Genomic DNA, 15,000 nt, shown 5'->3' on the forward strand with positions numbered 1-15,000 from the left:
AGAAAGGTCAACATTTGCACCTCCAAGTTCCAACACACTGCATGCGACATCAATTCCTTTCGGCTTCTCGCATTACCACAGTACACTACCTACAGTAATGTACAGTACAGGACATTACCACAGTACAATACACAATACATATATTCCACAATGGGAGCACCATACTGTACGGTGTGTGTGAGTGTGTGTGTGTGCAGATTGTATTATGTTCCCATTGATGCGCGTGTCCTTTGTCATTGCTTTGACACGCCGTTTCATCAGTTCCCTTTCCATAACCCATTCTGACCTGAGATCAGATTCATACAAGGTTTCCACTGGACACATGCTGTTCTGATGAACCCATTCTGACCCGAGATCAGATTTTAAAAATGTCAGTCGCTCTTTGATTTTTCAAAAATAGCAGACCTACAAGCTCGTAGCGCGCCACTCGGTGGCGCGCTATGAGCTTGTAGATCTGCTATTTTTCAATAGCTAAAGCATAACATGATGCTAACACCAAAATGGGTTCCCGTTCAGAATGGGATAATATGCCGTGACGGGAACTATAAACGGCTATAAAAGAATCCTTACCTCTCCTCCTTCACCTCCCTGCTCCATGCCTCCGTATTCCCCCTGAGGACACACAAAGGTCGACATGAGAATCAGGCGGAGTTAATTTGGTCGAGGATGGGATGGAGGAAAAGAACATTTTGTTTCAGAATGTCGTGCAGCGGAGACTGTGTAGTATAACTTCCTCGGGCATCGATCTACTCTACTGTGCTAAAGCTTTATGCTTCATTAATGGGAATTCAAGGGAAACTTCACCCTTTTTTTGCTAAATAATATGTATTTTAATGACGTTTAGAAGATTTAGAACACTTTCCTGGGTGTGTGTGTGTAATATGTGGTTTTAGATATTTTAGATTTTTAGCAGTGAGGCCAAGTTACGTTATGTTGTCCCAGTAAGACAGCCCTCTCCCTATATCCACAAGGAGGAGCAGAGCACCAAAGCATTATGGGAATTGCAGTCCAGGGAGGATGTGAGCCCAGTGTCCAGCGATGACATCAGAGACACTGGGCTCACTGATAAAAATCTAAAACCACATATTACACACATAAAGACCTGCATCTGCATCTTCTAAACGTCATTAAGATATATATTTTAGCAAAAAGGGTGACATGTCCCATTAAGCAGGAGGACTGCAGTCCATGCCACACTCTGAACAAAGAAGGTTTTACTGCATACAATGCTGACGTAAAGGTAATATACAGCTCGCACCATGCAGCATTTGGCCTCTAAAAAAAGGTCAAATTTATAATGGTGTATTCTCAGTGCATTGCACCTTTATCCAAAGTGCATTACAATGTGCATTGAAGAATGCAATGCACAAAGGCTGACGGCAGTGGCTTTTGGTCCAATAATAAAATGTTGCAATGAGTCCCTATAACCTTTTATAGGGACTGCATATGAGAAGAAAGTTTTATTAGATGACAAGGTTTCGGTCTAAACGACCTTCGTCAGGTATCTCATAGATAGATCAGATGCCTGATGAAGGTCGTTTAGACTGAAACGTTGGTATCTGCTCTATCAGTGAAAGGCAGTGTGCGGGACCCTTTTCTTCTCATGATTCGCATTTGGTTGCCGGCTCCGACGCACCTGTCCTTGTAGGAGTGCACAATTAAGGCCTTTTCGGGCTGCATATGAAATGAGTTAACCCATTCTGACCTGAGATCAGATTCACACGAGGTTTCCACTGGACACACACTGGGTCTGATTAACCCATTCTAACCTGAGATCAGATTCTAAAAATGTCAGTTGCTCTTCGATTTTTCAAAAATAGCAGACCTACAAGCTCGTAGCGCGCCACTCGGTGGCGCGCTATGAGCTTGTAGATCTGCTATTTTTCAATAGCTAAAGCATAACATGGTGCCAACACCGAAACGGGTTCCCGGTCAGAATGGGTTAATATCACAACGTTTTATTTGGTAAGAGTGTATAGCGATTTCTAGCAGCCATTTTCATGATGAGTAAGAGATTAGTGTTGTGTGAAGCAGGGTGCATCAACTTGTACACTATATGTCATGCTCCTGACGATGCTCTGCATCCTAATTAAAGCTGTATAGTTCCCCTAGGGGTCACCCCCCCGTCATCCCTATGTTTGGTGTTGTTAGGGTTGGTGGTGTTGAGGTTAGGACGGTTGAGGGCTGACGGGATGTAGACATGCTCCCGCAGCGGCGTGCACACATAGACAACAAAGGGCCCTTTCACCCGTCTGTAAAACAACTGCCCCTCTACCAGACCACGAATGTAGCGTTTGCTATGGTGAAAGAAATGCAAATGCCCTCTCCTCTCCTTTCCATGCCATGCCCGGAAAGGTAGCCTTCAGGAGAATTGTTTCTTTGTCCCCCCGAAGTCTCCTGAACTTATGAACACAGTGTTTTGCGTTGAACAAATTTGTTTAGAAATCCATGTCGTATACGCCGCATCTCTATGGCTAAAGAGTGCTGGGGTTTGCGCCTCGAAAATAGCTGATCTACAAGCTCTCAGCGCGTCTCAGCGCGACACGTTGTGAGCTTGTAGATCTGAAATGTTTTCTCCAAAAGTGCCCTCTTGCGGGATTTTAGCCCCACTCTCTGCACGTCCCTGTTCTCCCGTTCCCAACGTTGCAGTGCATGGTACTGATGTGTGTGTGTGTGTCTGTGACTATATCTACATTTATACATTTCCTGAGTACAGAGGCTACCCTAGTATATAGCGTGACATAAAAGCTACAGTATAAGCTATATTGGTGCATGCTATGGATGTAGTATTCTGTAGCTCATCCATTATACCAGGGAATGCAGGGGAGGGTGAATACGTACATTACCACCACCTGACAGAGAAGGGTATCAAGGTTAGACATGGAACTTGAGAATGTTTCTAAATTGTTTATTTATTTTTTAGACCACACCAATGAGTGAGCGTCTGTGTGAAGTGCCAGCCATATAGTACCTTTTTATTTATTTATTTGTTATTCTCTATAAACTACTATTCTACATTTGGTGAAGGCTTTTATCCAATATTATAGTCGATTAATATTACTCTATAATTCGGTGGTGATCTTACCACTTGGATCTCTGCTGTTTATTTACATCAACCTCTGACGTACTTTGACTCACATTGTATTGTGTAAATGTCACCAGATACCGTGCATGGAAGATGGATTGCGCCCAGTACGTACGTACACTGTACAACTCATTTACCCAACCCATGCAACTCATACACTGAGACCGAGTTGACTGTTCCTGGGATCTAACCCAGAACATTGTGGTCTAAAGGCTAGAGCTCTACCGACTGAGCTACCCGGACACATGTGCACAGATGTGCAGGCAACTCTCAAAGTGAACTCTGGCGAAGCCGGAAAAAAGATTGACTTTGTTTAGGGTAGGCTGCAGGGTTATGGACTTCGTTAATTGCAGGACAGCCCTACTGTGAGTGAACACAAGAAGCAACAATATGAATTGTGTTTATGATTATCTCATATTGTCCCTACTATGACGCTCACTTAGTTTGGTGTGCATTCACCACAATAGCCATAGGTTAGGTTGCTATTGCTAACATGCAAGGTAAGTCTTTAACTCCTGGGTGAACCAGCCACCGCCATGCCCTGCCAAACTATGACCTACAGTATACAGTCTGACAAAGTCTGTACAGTATAATAGGCACCTCATATACGGGCTCGTATACGGGCTCCTGCTCCTATCAGGACAACACAGAAGAGACAAACAAACAAACAAATGAACACACAACAAAATGATTAGCAAAACAACAACAACAACAACAACGGCACAGAACGAGACAAGATGGACCACCACAATAATTATGACATCACAAACATCAAATATACACAAAGCAGAAGCTAAAACGTATCACATCAAAATGTGTGTGAGTTTGCCCTGTGTTTAATACGTATAACAAAATATATAAATGTTTTTACCCATCATTGTTTAGTTTGGTAAAACAACAAAACAAATAAGACAATGTATCGTTTGTATCTAAACACAGGGCAAAGTTACATACCATGCCTTTAAAAGGGGGGTGTTTTTTTATTTCGTAACAAAGTTAACCTATTTAGACCTGAGGACGCATCTGTGTCACCTTATAGCTTTTTTCTGTTGACAAATAGCAGATCTACAATCTTTTGAAAAATCATGAAAACATGTGCAAATCTTTCAATATATATGCTTTCACAGCAAATGTTTTTTTTAACTCCATATTTGATTCTGGGGGGTCCCTGGTACAACATTTTCAGATTGGGTTTGGTGGCCAAATAAATACATATAATTCTATTTCTAGGGGTCCTTGACATAGAAACAGGTGTTTTCAGAAAACTGTCATGATTTAGAAGACATTAGAATCTAGTCTCAGGTCTTAATGGGTTAAAGGTCTATATTCTGATAATACTATATTAATTATTTCTATAGTGTTTGTTCGGTATAAGTCTGTGCAGCTCTTGTGTTTGTTACTGAGCAAACACTATAGCAATGACTGCTAAAAAATATAACCTACATCCCCTGTAAAAACAGGATTCAAATTATTAGAATGTCATTGAATGTCATTGCCGTGTTTTACAATCCCTTAGGGGAATAGCAATCCCCTTCAAGACCTTATATATAGTTTGAACCCAGTTCAAATAAAATAAAATAAAGCTAAATCTCACAAAGTCATGTTCACACTGGTTGTGCAAGACTGTTCATTTATCCATAACAGATAAATAGATTGACAAAATCAATGTCAAAATACTGTAAGTAAAAGAAGGAGGCCAGGACAGACACTTTGGAGGAACCCTTTCTATTTTATTTGTGTGTCCGTTTTATTTGCTTTTGGAACCACCTTGTCATATTTTACTTATTTGAATGATTTATTTTGTACAGGGTTTGTCTCTCACTGTTTCACAGCACAGGCCAGATGTCCTTAGTAATATGGGACAATACAGTTCACCTTAAGGACAATGATATCATTTTACCCATATAGCGTGTATTGATGGAGCTGGATTAAAGCACACGTGCCATGATACTACCCATATAGAGGTATTTATAATAGTAATACTACTTTACAGCACAGATGGTACAGTACTGGAATTGAGGGAAAAAGACGCCATCTTGTGGCTGTGTGGGTAGTGCATTAATCCTCGACTGACATGGAATTTCTGGAACAGATACTGATATTTGAATGGGTGATATTAGGTTTATTTGGTTTATCTGATATTACAGAAATTAATTATTTAAAGTCTAAAGTAACCATTTAATCCCTATTTTATATACTTTGTAGTATGAGTGTTTAGGCCTACATACTGTAAAATATCTGACCGAAAAGCTCACAATTTAAGGTGTTCTTGTAATGTTTCAAAGCTAGACATCCGGGTGGCCCTACGTCACGCCGCAGAACCCACTAGTATGTCTGAGTCATAGTGTCAGTGGCTTTGTCACAGTACCCGTCTGTCTCTGTGTCCTTTTTGTGCCCACATATGGATATTCCCGATATCATTGATTTTACATCCCAAACTATGGAACGCCCTACCTATTCATTTAAGACTTGCTAAATCTGTGTCATGTTTTAAATCCCTTTTTAAAAAACCCACCTTTACGTTAAGGCTCTCTCTTAATTTTCCTTTTGCATACTCTATTTTTGTGTGTATATGCTTCTATGTTGTCCACTTATTGATATATTGTTGTAGCTGTGACTACGTTGTTGTTGTTGTTTTTATCCTGTTATGTAAAGCACTTTGTGACTATGTCTTGAAATGTGCTACATATAAATAAATTCATTATCATTATCATTATATGCCTATACCCTGTTAATTGACATGGCCATATATATGGGCACATTGGTTGGATCGCAACCCGAATATCCTGGAGTCCTTGCCGATGCGTGAGCCAAGTTTGAAGTGGGCCGGTCCAACATGCAGTTTGCACATGACCATACTGTATTACTGTATCTATGTGCATGGCTCTGGACAACCGGATCTCCACATGCCTATATAAATATGGGCATATTGGGTTTGTTTATGGTTATATGTCTGAGTCAGAGTAGTCTCGCGTAGCCAGACAACTAACTGTTCCACAATCTCCGAATGCTAGAGGTTGGAACTACTGTACTGTTCCAACACTAATTGTAAAAAGATGATCAGATCTACTGTATACGGTATGTATAAAAAGTACATCACACACACACACACTCCCGTGTTGTACTGACCTGACTGGCTACGTTCTCAACCCCCTCTACGCCTGCCTGTGACATGTCGGGCGCCACGCCTCCTTCCCCAACGATGTTGGCCTGGTCGGTGGTCCTGTTGGCCACTGGAAAACACACAGGAGGAGCATCAAATCACATCGAATCACAACAAGTTGCAAGAAACAGAAAATACGTTTTAGAGTATTTACGTGTTACTGAGCAAACACACAAAAATATCAGCCCGTAAAACGGTTATTTTAATTCAGAAACGGTACGATTGGACAACCAGTCAGATTGAAATAGGTGCACTGGCACCGCAGACAGAGAGAGAGCTTAGGGCGAACGAGTCGCAGTGCCGAGCGTTGCGACGCCACCTTCAGTCGACTCAGCGCCGTCCGAGTTCGACACCGATAGGGACAGAATCGTACATCGCACTCCTATATACCTCCGAGACGTCATTTATTTATTGGTTTTTCAATCGTGACATATACCGTACATACAACACACAGTACACACTAGCGCACGCACGACGCACGTGCACACTGGACACACACACACACACACACACACGAGCGCGCCTTAGCTTACCTGTGTTTACTCCTGCCATTGCTCCTTCCTTTGTCTTGTTGCCTGAGGGAGAGAACACATGAGAAATTGTGAATCACATAATATGAACAATTCTTCTGGACCAAAACCTGCAATTACTTTATTATTGATCCCAGTGGGGTGGGGAGGTTCCTCATTTTCACTTTGCAGGGGTTTGGACATTTGACACAATTAACCCATTCTGAACGGGAACCCGTTTTGGTGTTAGCATCATGTTATGCTTTAGCTATTGAAAAATAGCAGATCTACAAGCTCATAGCGCGCCACTCGGGTCTGCTATTTTTGAAAAATCGAAGAACGACTGACATTTTTAGAATCTGATCTCAGGTCAGAATGGGTTAATCAGACCAGTGTGTGTCCAGTGGGAAACCTCGTATGAATCTGATCTCAGGTCAGAATGGGTTAACGTTTTGTCACCGACAAACAAAATGAGTGGAAAATAACATTACAAGAAACACACTCTGAGATTGTACAAAATGGAAGCCTTACGGGTCAATTTGGTTCCATTTGTAGTTTTTTTGTATACACTCTCAGAGTTAAGAGGTTCCTTGCAAATAAAACATTTGAGAACCACTAGTAGGCTACTCATTGGATTAATGGATTCCGAATTATGCCATAGTGTCACATAATATTATGTGACACTATATTATATTCTGAAGAAAACCTGGAGACTTGACATTCTGTAATTGGGTCTCATGATCAAAATAAGAACATGAAAAGAAAATGTGTCACGGACAAGCGCAAGTCGTTTTCACAGACACGTTTGTCTGTGTACGGTCATGGTACAAAGTAGACCTTTGGAGCATCAACCATTACTTAAAAGAGTGTGCACACTAGCTGTGCTTATTAAGGTCACAGAGAGACAAGAGGGATTTCTATATATTGTCTGGAAAAGTAGAGACACGTCAGAGCTCTCCAGGACAGACATGACACCTCTGGCCTGCCGCGTCAAGGGGCGCCGCGACCAGCAGACTGCATATGGAGCGAATCTCAATAGATTCGCCATATAACAGGTCGTTATATCTGCTTTTATCCAGCATTGCTTTGTTCATATTCATATCACGTGGTCCCATTTTGTAATCATTAAATATGACATTTATTAAGGTCCCATTGAGTGTCTGTCTACAGCCTTTTTATTGGACTTTAGGTAATTGAACAAGTACAAACGCATCAACGGACATGTTGATGAGCCCAGTCATTTGGCCTTTGACCATTATGAGCTGCTGCATCGGAGCAGCATCGTTGCATGTGTTGTGACATTGGATAATTCTCTCAGTCCATGTGCAAACCTCATAATGTTCAAATTAAACTGTTACTTTTCAGGATTCTTAATCTTGTTATTTTTGGTTGTTCATTGTAGACGAGTAAAAAAAAAAAAGGTCACTCTTATCTTTATCTTTAAAAAAAACCAAACATGCGACACACCGAGCAAGTATAGATATCCCTTTTTGAGCGGTGCCTCCAATCCAATACGCAGCTCTGTCTGTCTGTTGGTCTGTCTGTCAGGTGTGACTTTCCAAGAACACATTAGTTTTCCGTCAAATGTTTGTGCCACCCTCTAGTTTTTGGTGCGGGACAAAACCGGAGCACCATGCAGAGGAAACCCAAATACAGAGAGAGCATGCAAACCCTGCAGACCAGTCAGGTTCTGAGTGCTCTTCTGGTTCTGAGAGACCCTGCAGGCCAGTCAGGTTCTGACAGGTTCTGCAGGCCAGTCAGGTTCTGAGTGCTCATCTGGTTCATTCTGGATCGACTTGTAATCACAGACCATAGGGGAGTCACTGAGGAATGCACTAACTGTGCCGTTTAATCACTGAAACCACAGCGATTGATTGGAACATTATACTTAATGTTGCCAAAGTAGTCTGACAAATAAATGAAGTGTTATTTTGTACAGTTATAGCCTGGTCTACAGTTTATATCATCATCTTGTAAAAGTGTTTGAATTGGATTCACTGCACCTCTCCCAAGACACCCTATAGTATAGTGCTGAGCTTGTTCCATTATGCTCCCAGACTGATTAAATGCTCATATAATCTGGGGGGGGGGGGGGGGGGGGGGGGGGAGAGAGACCATGGAAGAGTAAATCCAGTTCACACCACTTTCTACCTGCAGTGCAATATATTTTGAACTTGTCATTGTAAAAACAAATGTGAAACATTTTCACCAATCTTCAAAAATAGAGATTATATTGCAGATGTAAGCACTCACTGTTAACAGCAGGTTTTTCAGATTTTATTTGCCTCCAAAACACAGCAATCGTCCCGAGCAAGATTGTATACAGTGTAGGCCTAGGTGAAAAACACTCCAATAACAAATAAGGCAGGCCAAAAAAAAAAGCTATGAACACCAGCTGGACAGAAAAACAAACAAGAACTGGCAGCTCTGCTCTTGAGTTGTTTCTTGTCAGCCACCAAGTCAAACTGAGCATTCTCCAAGTCCTCCAGCCCCTTTTATATACCAGTGGCAGGTGAGACCCACCCACAATGATTAGTAATGGGCAGAGCCTTTTAATTAGAGAGTTGTGTCACCTCCGTTCACATCATTCGGCCAGGTCTTCTACATAGACTTTAGTGACAAAGCAATGAACCAGATTTTTACTGAATGCACTGGAGTCTATATGAGCGTTTGTCACTACATGACCACGTTACCGGCACAGTTTCTGCCCCCTCATTGATGCAACCCTATAATAGAAGGCTCTGATAATTTGCATTCATCAACTCAAACAAGCCCATGATGAGTTAGGCTGTTGTATGTTAACCAAACAAACTCGAAATGCAATTCCACGTGTCAATTAATTCTCAAAACAAATACAATATAAAACGTATACAGTACAGATAAGAATGTAGCCTACAATACTAGCTGTTGACCAGACACATACCGTATATCATCTCGACTCCAAACCGGCCTGATTACAATCGATTATTGGAAGCAGCTGTGCAGTGTGCTTGCAATGTCCTGTGAGCTTGTAGATCACTATTTTCCACAGTCTCTAAATGTCTTTAGATTTTACTTAAAATTTTCCATTTCTGATAAGCAGCAAGCTATATGGACCTATCGCTGGCTGCTGTCTGGAAGAAACCACTTCAGGAAATTTAAAAAATATATAATCTTTTCAGGAAATTAAGAAAACCCTTAAAATTTTAAAACAAAGCAATACTGTCTCATCGAAGTTGGTGTTGACTTTATATATTGCCAATCACTTCCATGCGAGGGAGAGAGGTGGTGGTGTTAGCTGCTTTAGCAGACATTTGAGGGTCCTAAGCGCTTTTTACTACTTTTCATTGGTTCAATATTTTTGAAACAACACACAGACGTAAAGGGTGATCAATAGCATTGATTTACGAGCTTTGTTGTGTGTCACCCCCCCCCCCCCATCTCTCTCCCCATGTCCTGTCTGATTACTGTTCATCTATCAATAAAAGGCAAAAAGCCCAAAAGATACATCTTTAAAAAAGAAAATCCCAAACCTCAAAAAAATGGGTTATGTGTTTTCCTCCAGACAGCAACAATATGCTTAGATATTTTTGTATTTATATTCATGTACCTCTGTTCCAATGGAACAAGCTTCATTGGTTCAATATTTATAAAACCCACAGACAGACGTATCTATTTAGCGAAAATTGCAGATCTACAGCTTCCAGCGTCCAGACGCTGTTGCATGACAAAGTAGGGCATTAATCTGTGTTACGATAAGATTCTAACATCTTTCAGCTATAAATAAATACTGGTTCCTATTTCAGTGAATTGAATTTTGCGGCTGCACACATTTGTGGGGAGTGATGCATACCATCCGCTTTATCGCTTAATCATTTTCAGAGCTTCCGTTGCTCCAGACTGTATGACAGAAACATTAAAAAAAAACTGTGGGAGGCAACGGTCTGGCTAGCGAGAGTATAGACTATCCATCATATGACAAGGAAGTACGGTACTGTATAATGGGCTTGTGTTCTTTTCGAATCAGTCACGTTTTTTCTTTGTACACTGGCAGTGTGTGATGTGTCAGCGTCCTCCATACTGTACTCCATACAGTATATTATGCCTTTATTGCAGCCTTTATTGCATTCACCCACCCCCCCCCCTCTCTCTCTCTCTCTCTCTCTCTTTCTGCTTCATCTCTCCCTGTCGCTTCCTACTTTCATCCCAACCTCCTTCTCCTCCTCCTCCTCCTCCTCTCTCCACCCCACCCCTCGTTCGCTTGCTCGCTCGCTCACTCGGCACGGCACGCTCCCTGTGGCACAGCAGACACGTGCCTGGGCTGATGGGTACTGCAGCAGATCCAAACACATGTATTATCTCTCTGTCACACACACACACGCACGCACACACGCATGCAAGCACACACACACATGCACGCACACAAACAAACACACACTGCGATGATGACGATTCTCTCACTAGGTGGAGCGAGAGCGTCTGTGTTCTCACTGTGCTCTGTGAGATATATCTGTTGTGTTGCATCAGCATCACTCTAGTATACAGGCATTCTTCCGTCTTCTCGTTCCATTTATGATAGAATTATAATTTAGAATTATGTTACGGAGCAGAAACAGAGGTATAGTGTCTATGAAATGTCCTGTAATTACGTAAAGAAAGACGGATGAATATCTGAGCTGAAGTCCAGTCTCACAACGCTATGTTATTATAATTGTTCGTATCATGACTATATATATATATATATTTTTTTTTTTTCATATAATAATTATACAATGTCGTTGTTGGTTGTAAACCTAATTGTATACGTCCAGAATGTTACAGTACTTGGAAAATGTATACCTCTGTTCCAATGGAACAAGCTTCATTGGTTCAATATTTATAAAACCCACAGACAGACTTATCTATTTTCATAGATCTACACAGCTTCCAGCGTCCAGACGCTGTTGCATGACAAAGTAGGGCATTAATCTGCAGTGTTACGATAAGATTCTAACATGATACGTTTGACTCCAGTGGCATCTTTCAGCTATAAATAAATACTGGTTCCTATTTCAGTGAATTGATTTTTTTTTTTTTTTTTGCTGCTATACGCAAAAATTGTCTGACATCTCCTCACAGTATGATAATGATTAGGTTGGAGGTGTATTTTACACTCACTCACACGTACAACCGCACAGCTGCAGGAAGCTACACTCTTCTTGTACTACGGGGTCGACATTCAACACCATCGAGGCCTCCGAGCACGCCATCGAGGCCTCAGAGCACGCCATCGAGCCCTGAGCATCGCCCTGTGTCGGCCGGAACATGTGGAGATCCAAAACTGTTACTTCCATTCAAGACGGGAACCCCTTTTGATGTTTTAAGGATAATTTTATACTTTAGCTAAATTGAAAATGTGGCGCACATCTTTGAATATAAATTCTTTCAGAGCGAACGTTTATAACTCAAATCTTTGCTTCCGGGGAGGGGGGAGGGGGGGGGGGGGGGGTACCTGTCTGGAACAACATATTTTCAGATGGGGGGGTCGGCGGGCCAATTACACATAATTTCTGGGGTCCTTGACATGAAATAGTTTGAGAACGACTGACAGAGAAAAATTGTTTTTTTTCAGAAAACAATCTGATGTAGAAGGATTTGTTTTTAGAATCTGCCTCAGGTCTAAATGGAAAGAAGATTTTTTTTTCTCCCCGAATGGATCCAATGTATTTATGAAACTCAGACACACTTAACTGTGACTCTCACAGCGCATGGTGAACTTTTGGTCATGGAATGACCTGCAAGCCAGATTAAAATTGGCCTTGATCCTTTAAAAGGATCATCTTTAAATGTACAATCCAACACGTTTGGATGTGTACTAGCCTTCGCATATGGCCACATATTTATTTATTTTGGTTCCCGTCCATAAATGTACTTTGTGTATTTGTGTGCAAAATGTCTTGTACCCGGTTATTGTTAGTGTACCATTTTGAAGTATTGTTGTATAGGTTTCTGGAGGCATTGCCATGGATTTTTTTATTGGCTGTTGTATAACTTCACATGTACGATGTATAGCTTTGAAGTGTAATTATGTAAATTTCTGCCGCCTGGCCAGTTCCCACTTGAAAAAGAGACGCATAGTCTCAATGTGTTTTTACTGGTTAAATAGAGGTTAGAAATTGATTGGCTATGTTGGCTACTTTTGCACGACACTATACTCTTGCATGACGATGAAGTAAGGCTCCTTCTCGTGCGGGGAGAGGCGGATTATACAATCTCACACATCAAAGAAAGTGGTCCTTTTTCAAGGCTGTTTCTCTCAGCTCGCTGTATCTCCGTCTGCAAGACATCACCCTAAGACAAAATGGGTGTGTCAAACTGCACAACCAATGTGTCCATTTGTAGCTATATGATTACCTGCTTTCATGAGAAATGATAAAAATAAAAATAAAAAAGCTAAATTTCTAGATGACTCAGCCCCATTCAAATATCATTATGTTGGTTCTTGGTTAAAGATTTAAGTTGTCACAAATCTTATACAGTGAGTACAGCTAGGGACATTACTGTGTACAGTAATGATTACTGTACACAAGAGTATACATGTCATTTCTGGTATACCCTGCAGAGCTTTTCCAGCTTCACCCAGCTGATGGCTATCCTGCTGTCCTGCTCATGGGACACTGCGGCACGTATTATAGGCTGGGGGCGAGCCGGGCGTCGAACCGGGAACCTCACGATTCGAGAGACTGACATTGGGGTGGATTTTTTCAAATGTATTTCTAGCCATAAAACATATACTATATATCCACTGGGGTCAGTGTACTGTGAAATGGCACTGCAGAACGAACGAACGAACGAACGAACGAACGAACGAACGCACGCACGCACGCACGCACACACAGGCTTCATGCTGAAGTATGCAATCTAGTAGCGTATACACTGTAAAAAGCCCTCAGTGTGTCACTCAGAGTTTATACAGTAGGCCTACATATATACAGTATGGACCCCCTTATGGAGTGGTTCCATTTGTAGGTCTGTAATGCTGGTTGATCGGACCATTGACTCGCCCCACTTGGGTGATTACAGCCACCACCCTCTCTATGCCTCTTCTCTATCCTGTCAATCTATCCTTCCATCTCTCTCTCTCTGTCTCTCTCTCTCTCTCCATCCATCCATCCCTCGATCATCCACAGCTGTATTTTTCATACATCTCTCCATCCATCCTTAACATTTTAGTACACCTGTCCGTTTAACCTCAACCCCCCCCCCCCCCCCCACACACACACACACACACACACACACACACTTAATGCATGATGCTCTCTCACATCACATCCAGCTTGCACCCTCCCTCCCTCCCTCTCCCTCCCCCTCCCTCCCTCCCTCCCTCCCTCCATCTGTTCAGGCAGCAGCCAGGGGGCTGCATGGAAGCACACAGATTTTATGATATAATATACTTTCCTCCCTGCATGCCTCGCACCGCTCTCTGTCTCACTGTCATTTTTCTCTCCGTTTATTATAAGGGCTGCAATTTTCCTCCCCTCCTCTCCTCTCCTCTCCTCTCCTCTCCTCTCCTCTCCTCTCCTCTCCTCTCCTCTCCCCTCCCCTCCTGTCCTCTCCTGTCCTGTCCTGTCCTCTCCTGTCCTGTCCTGTCCTCTCCTCTCTCCTGTGTGGGAGGTATAAGGTAGTTCGTCATATCACAGCATCCTGCACTGGTCGGCAAATCCTGCTGCAGCGTCACGTACGTGCACATATATCAGGCACATGTGTACAATACACACACGCGCGCACACACGCACGTATGTGCGTGTGCGCGCACACAGACACACCCACGCAGGGGGGTTATGGGAGAGCAGATTGCTGCAGTGCTCAGCTGATCTCCATGCCCTCCCTGGCTTGTTGAACCAGACCCCCACACACACACACACACACAAACACACACACACGTCATCACTTGTCTTACAGTTTTTTTTTTATTGCTTCTGACACACTGGGCCTCCTGACAGACGGACAGACGGACGGACGAGCGGTCAGACGGGCGAACACACAGAGACCGTAGACAGACGGACGGACGGACAGACGGACACTACACGAGTGAAATCCGGAGCGTGGGTTTAACGAAGACAAAAATAGACCCTACATACACACATGAGCGTATAACTCTCGGGAGTGAAGCCAACACTCCAGACCTTCGACCGCGCATGCGCTATTATAGCCCTATATACATATTACAGCTGTTCCCACCCCAACCAACACTGCAGAGAGACTGCTGCCTGTGTAGAACTGAA

The 15,000-nt window shown here is 42.5% G+C and overlaps 1 protein-coding gene across 2 annotated transcripts in view; it reads right to left on the bottom strand.

The window, feature by feature from the left end:
- sncgb (synuclein, gamma b (breast cancer-specific protein 1)) overlaps window positions 1–15,000 on the bottom strand; it is a 24,156-nt gene that overhangs the window by 4,050 nt on the left and 5,106 nt on the right. Inside the window, exons 3-6 of one of the 2 annotated variants that reach the window (XM_080789212.1) lie at window positions 6,782–6,823; window positions 6,215–6,318; window positions 3,686–3,718; window positions 571–612 (exon numbers count right to left, since the gene is read on the bottom strand). In XM_080789212.1, the coding sequence (XP_080645338.1) occupies window positions 571–612; window positions 3,686–3,718; window positions 6,215–6,318; window positions 6,782–6,823 (221 nt within the window). The remainder of the gene's footprint in view (window positions 1–570; window positions 613–3,685; window positions 3,719–6,214; window positions 6,319–6,781; window positions 6,824–15,000) is intronic. The other variant, XM_080789213.1, reaches the window with a different exon arrangement.

This window comes from Protomyctophum bolini (genome assembly GCF_963924005.1).
Source record: "Protomyctophum bolini genome assembly, chromosome: 18".
NCBI lineage: Eukaryota > Metazoa > Chordata > Actinopteri > Myctophiformes > Myctophidae > Protomyctophum > Protomyctophum bolini.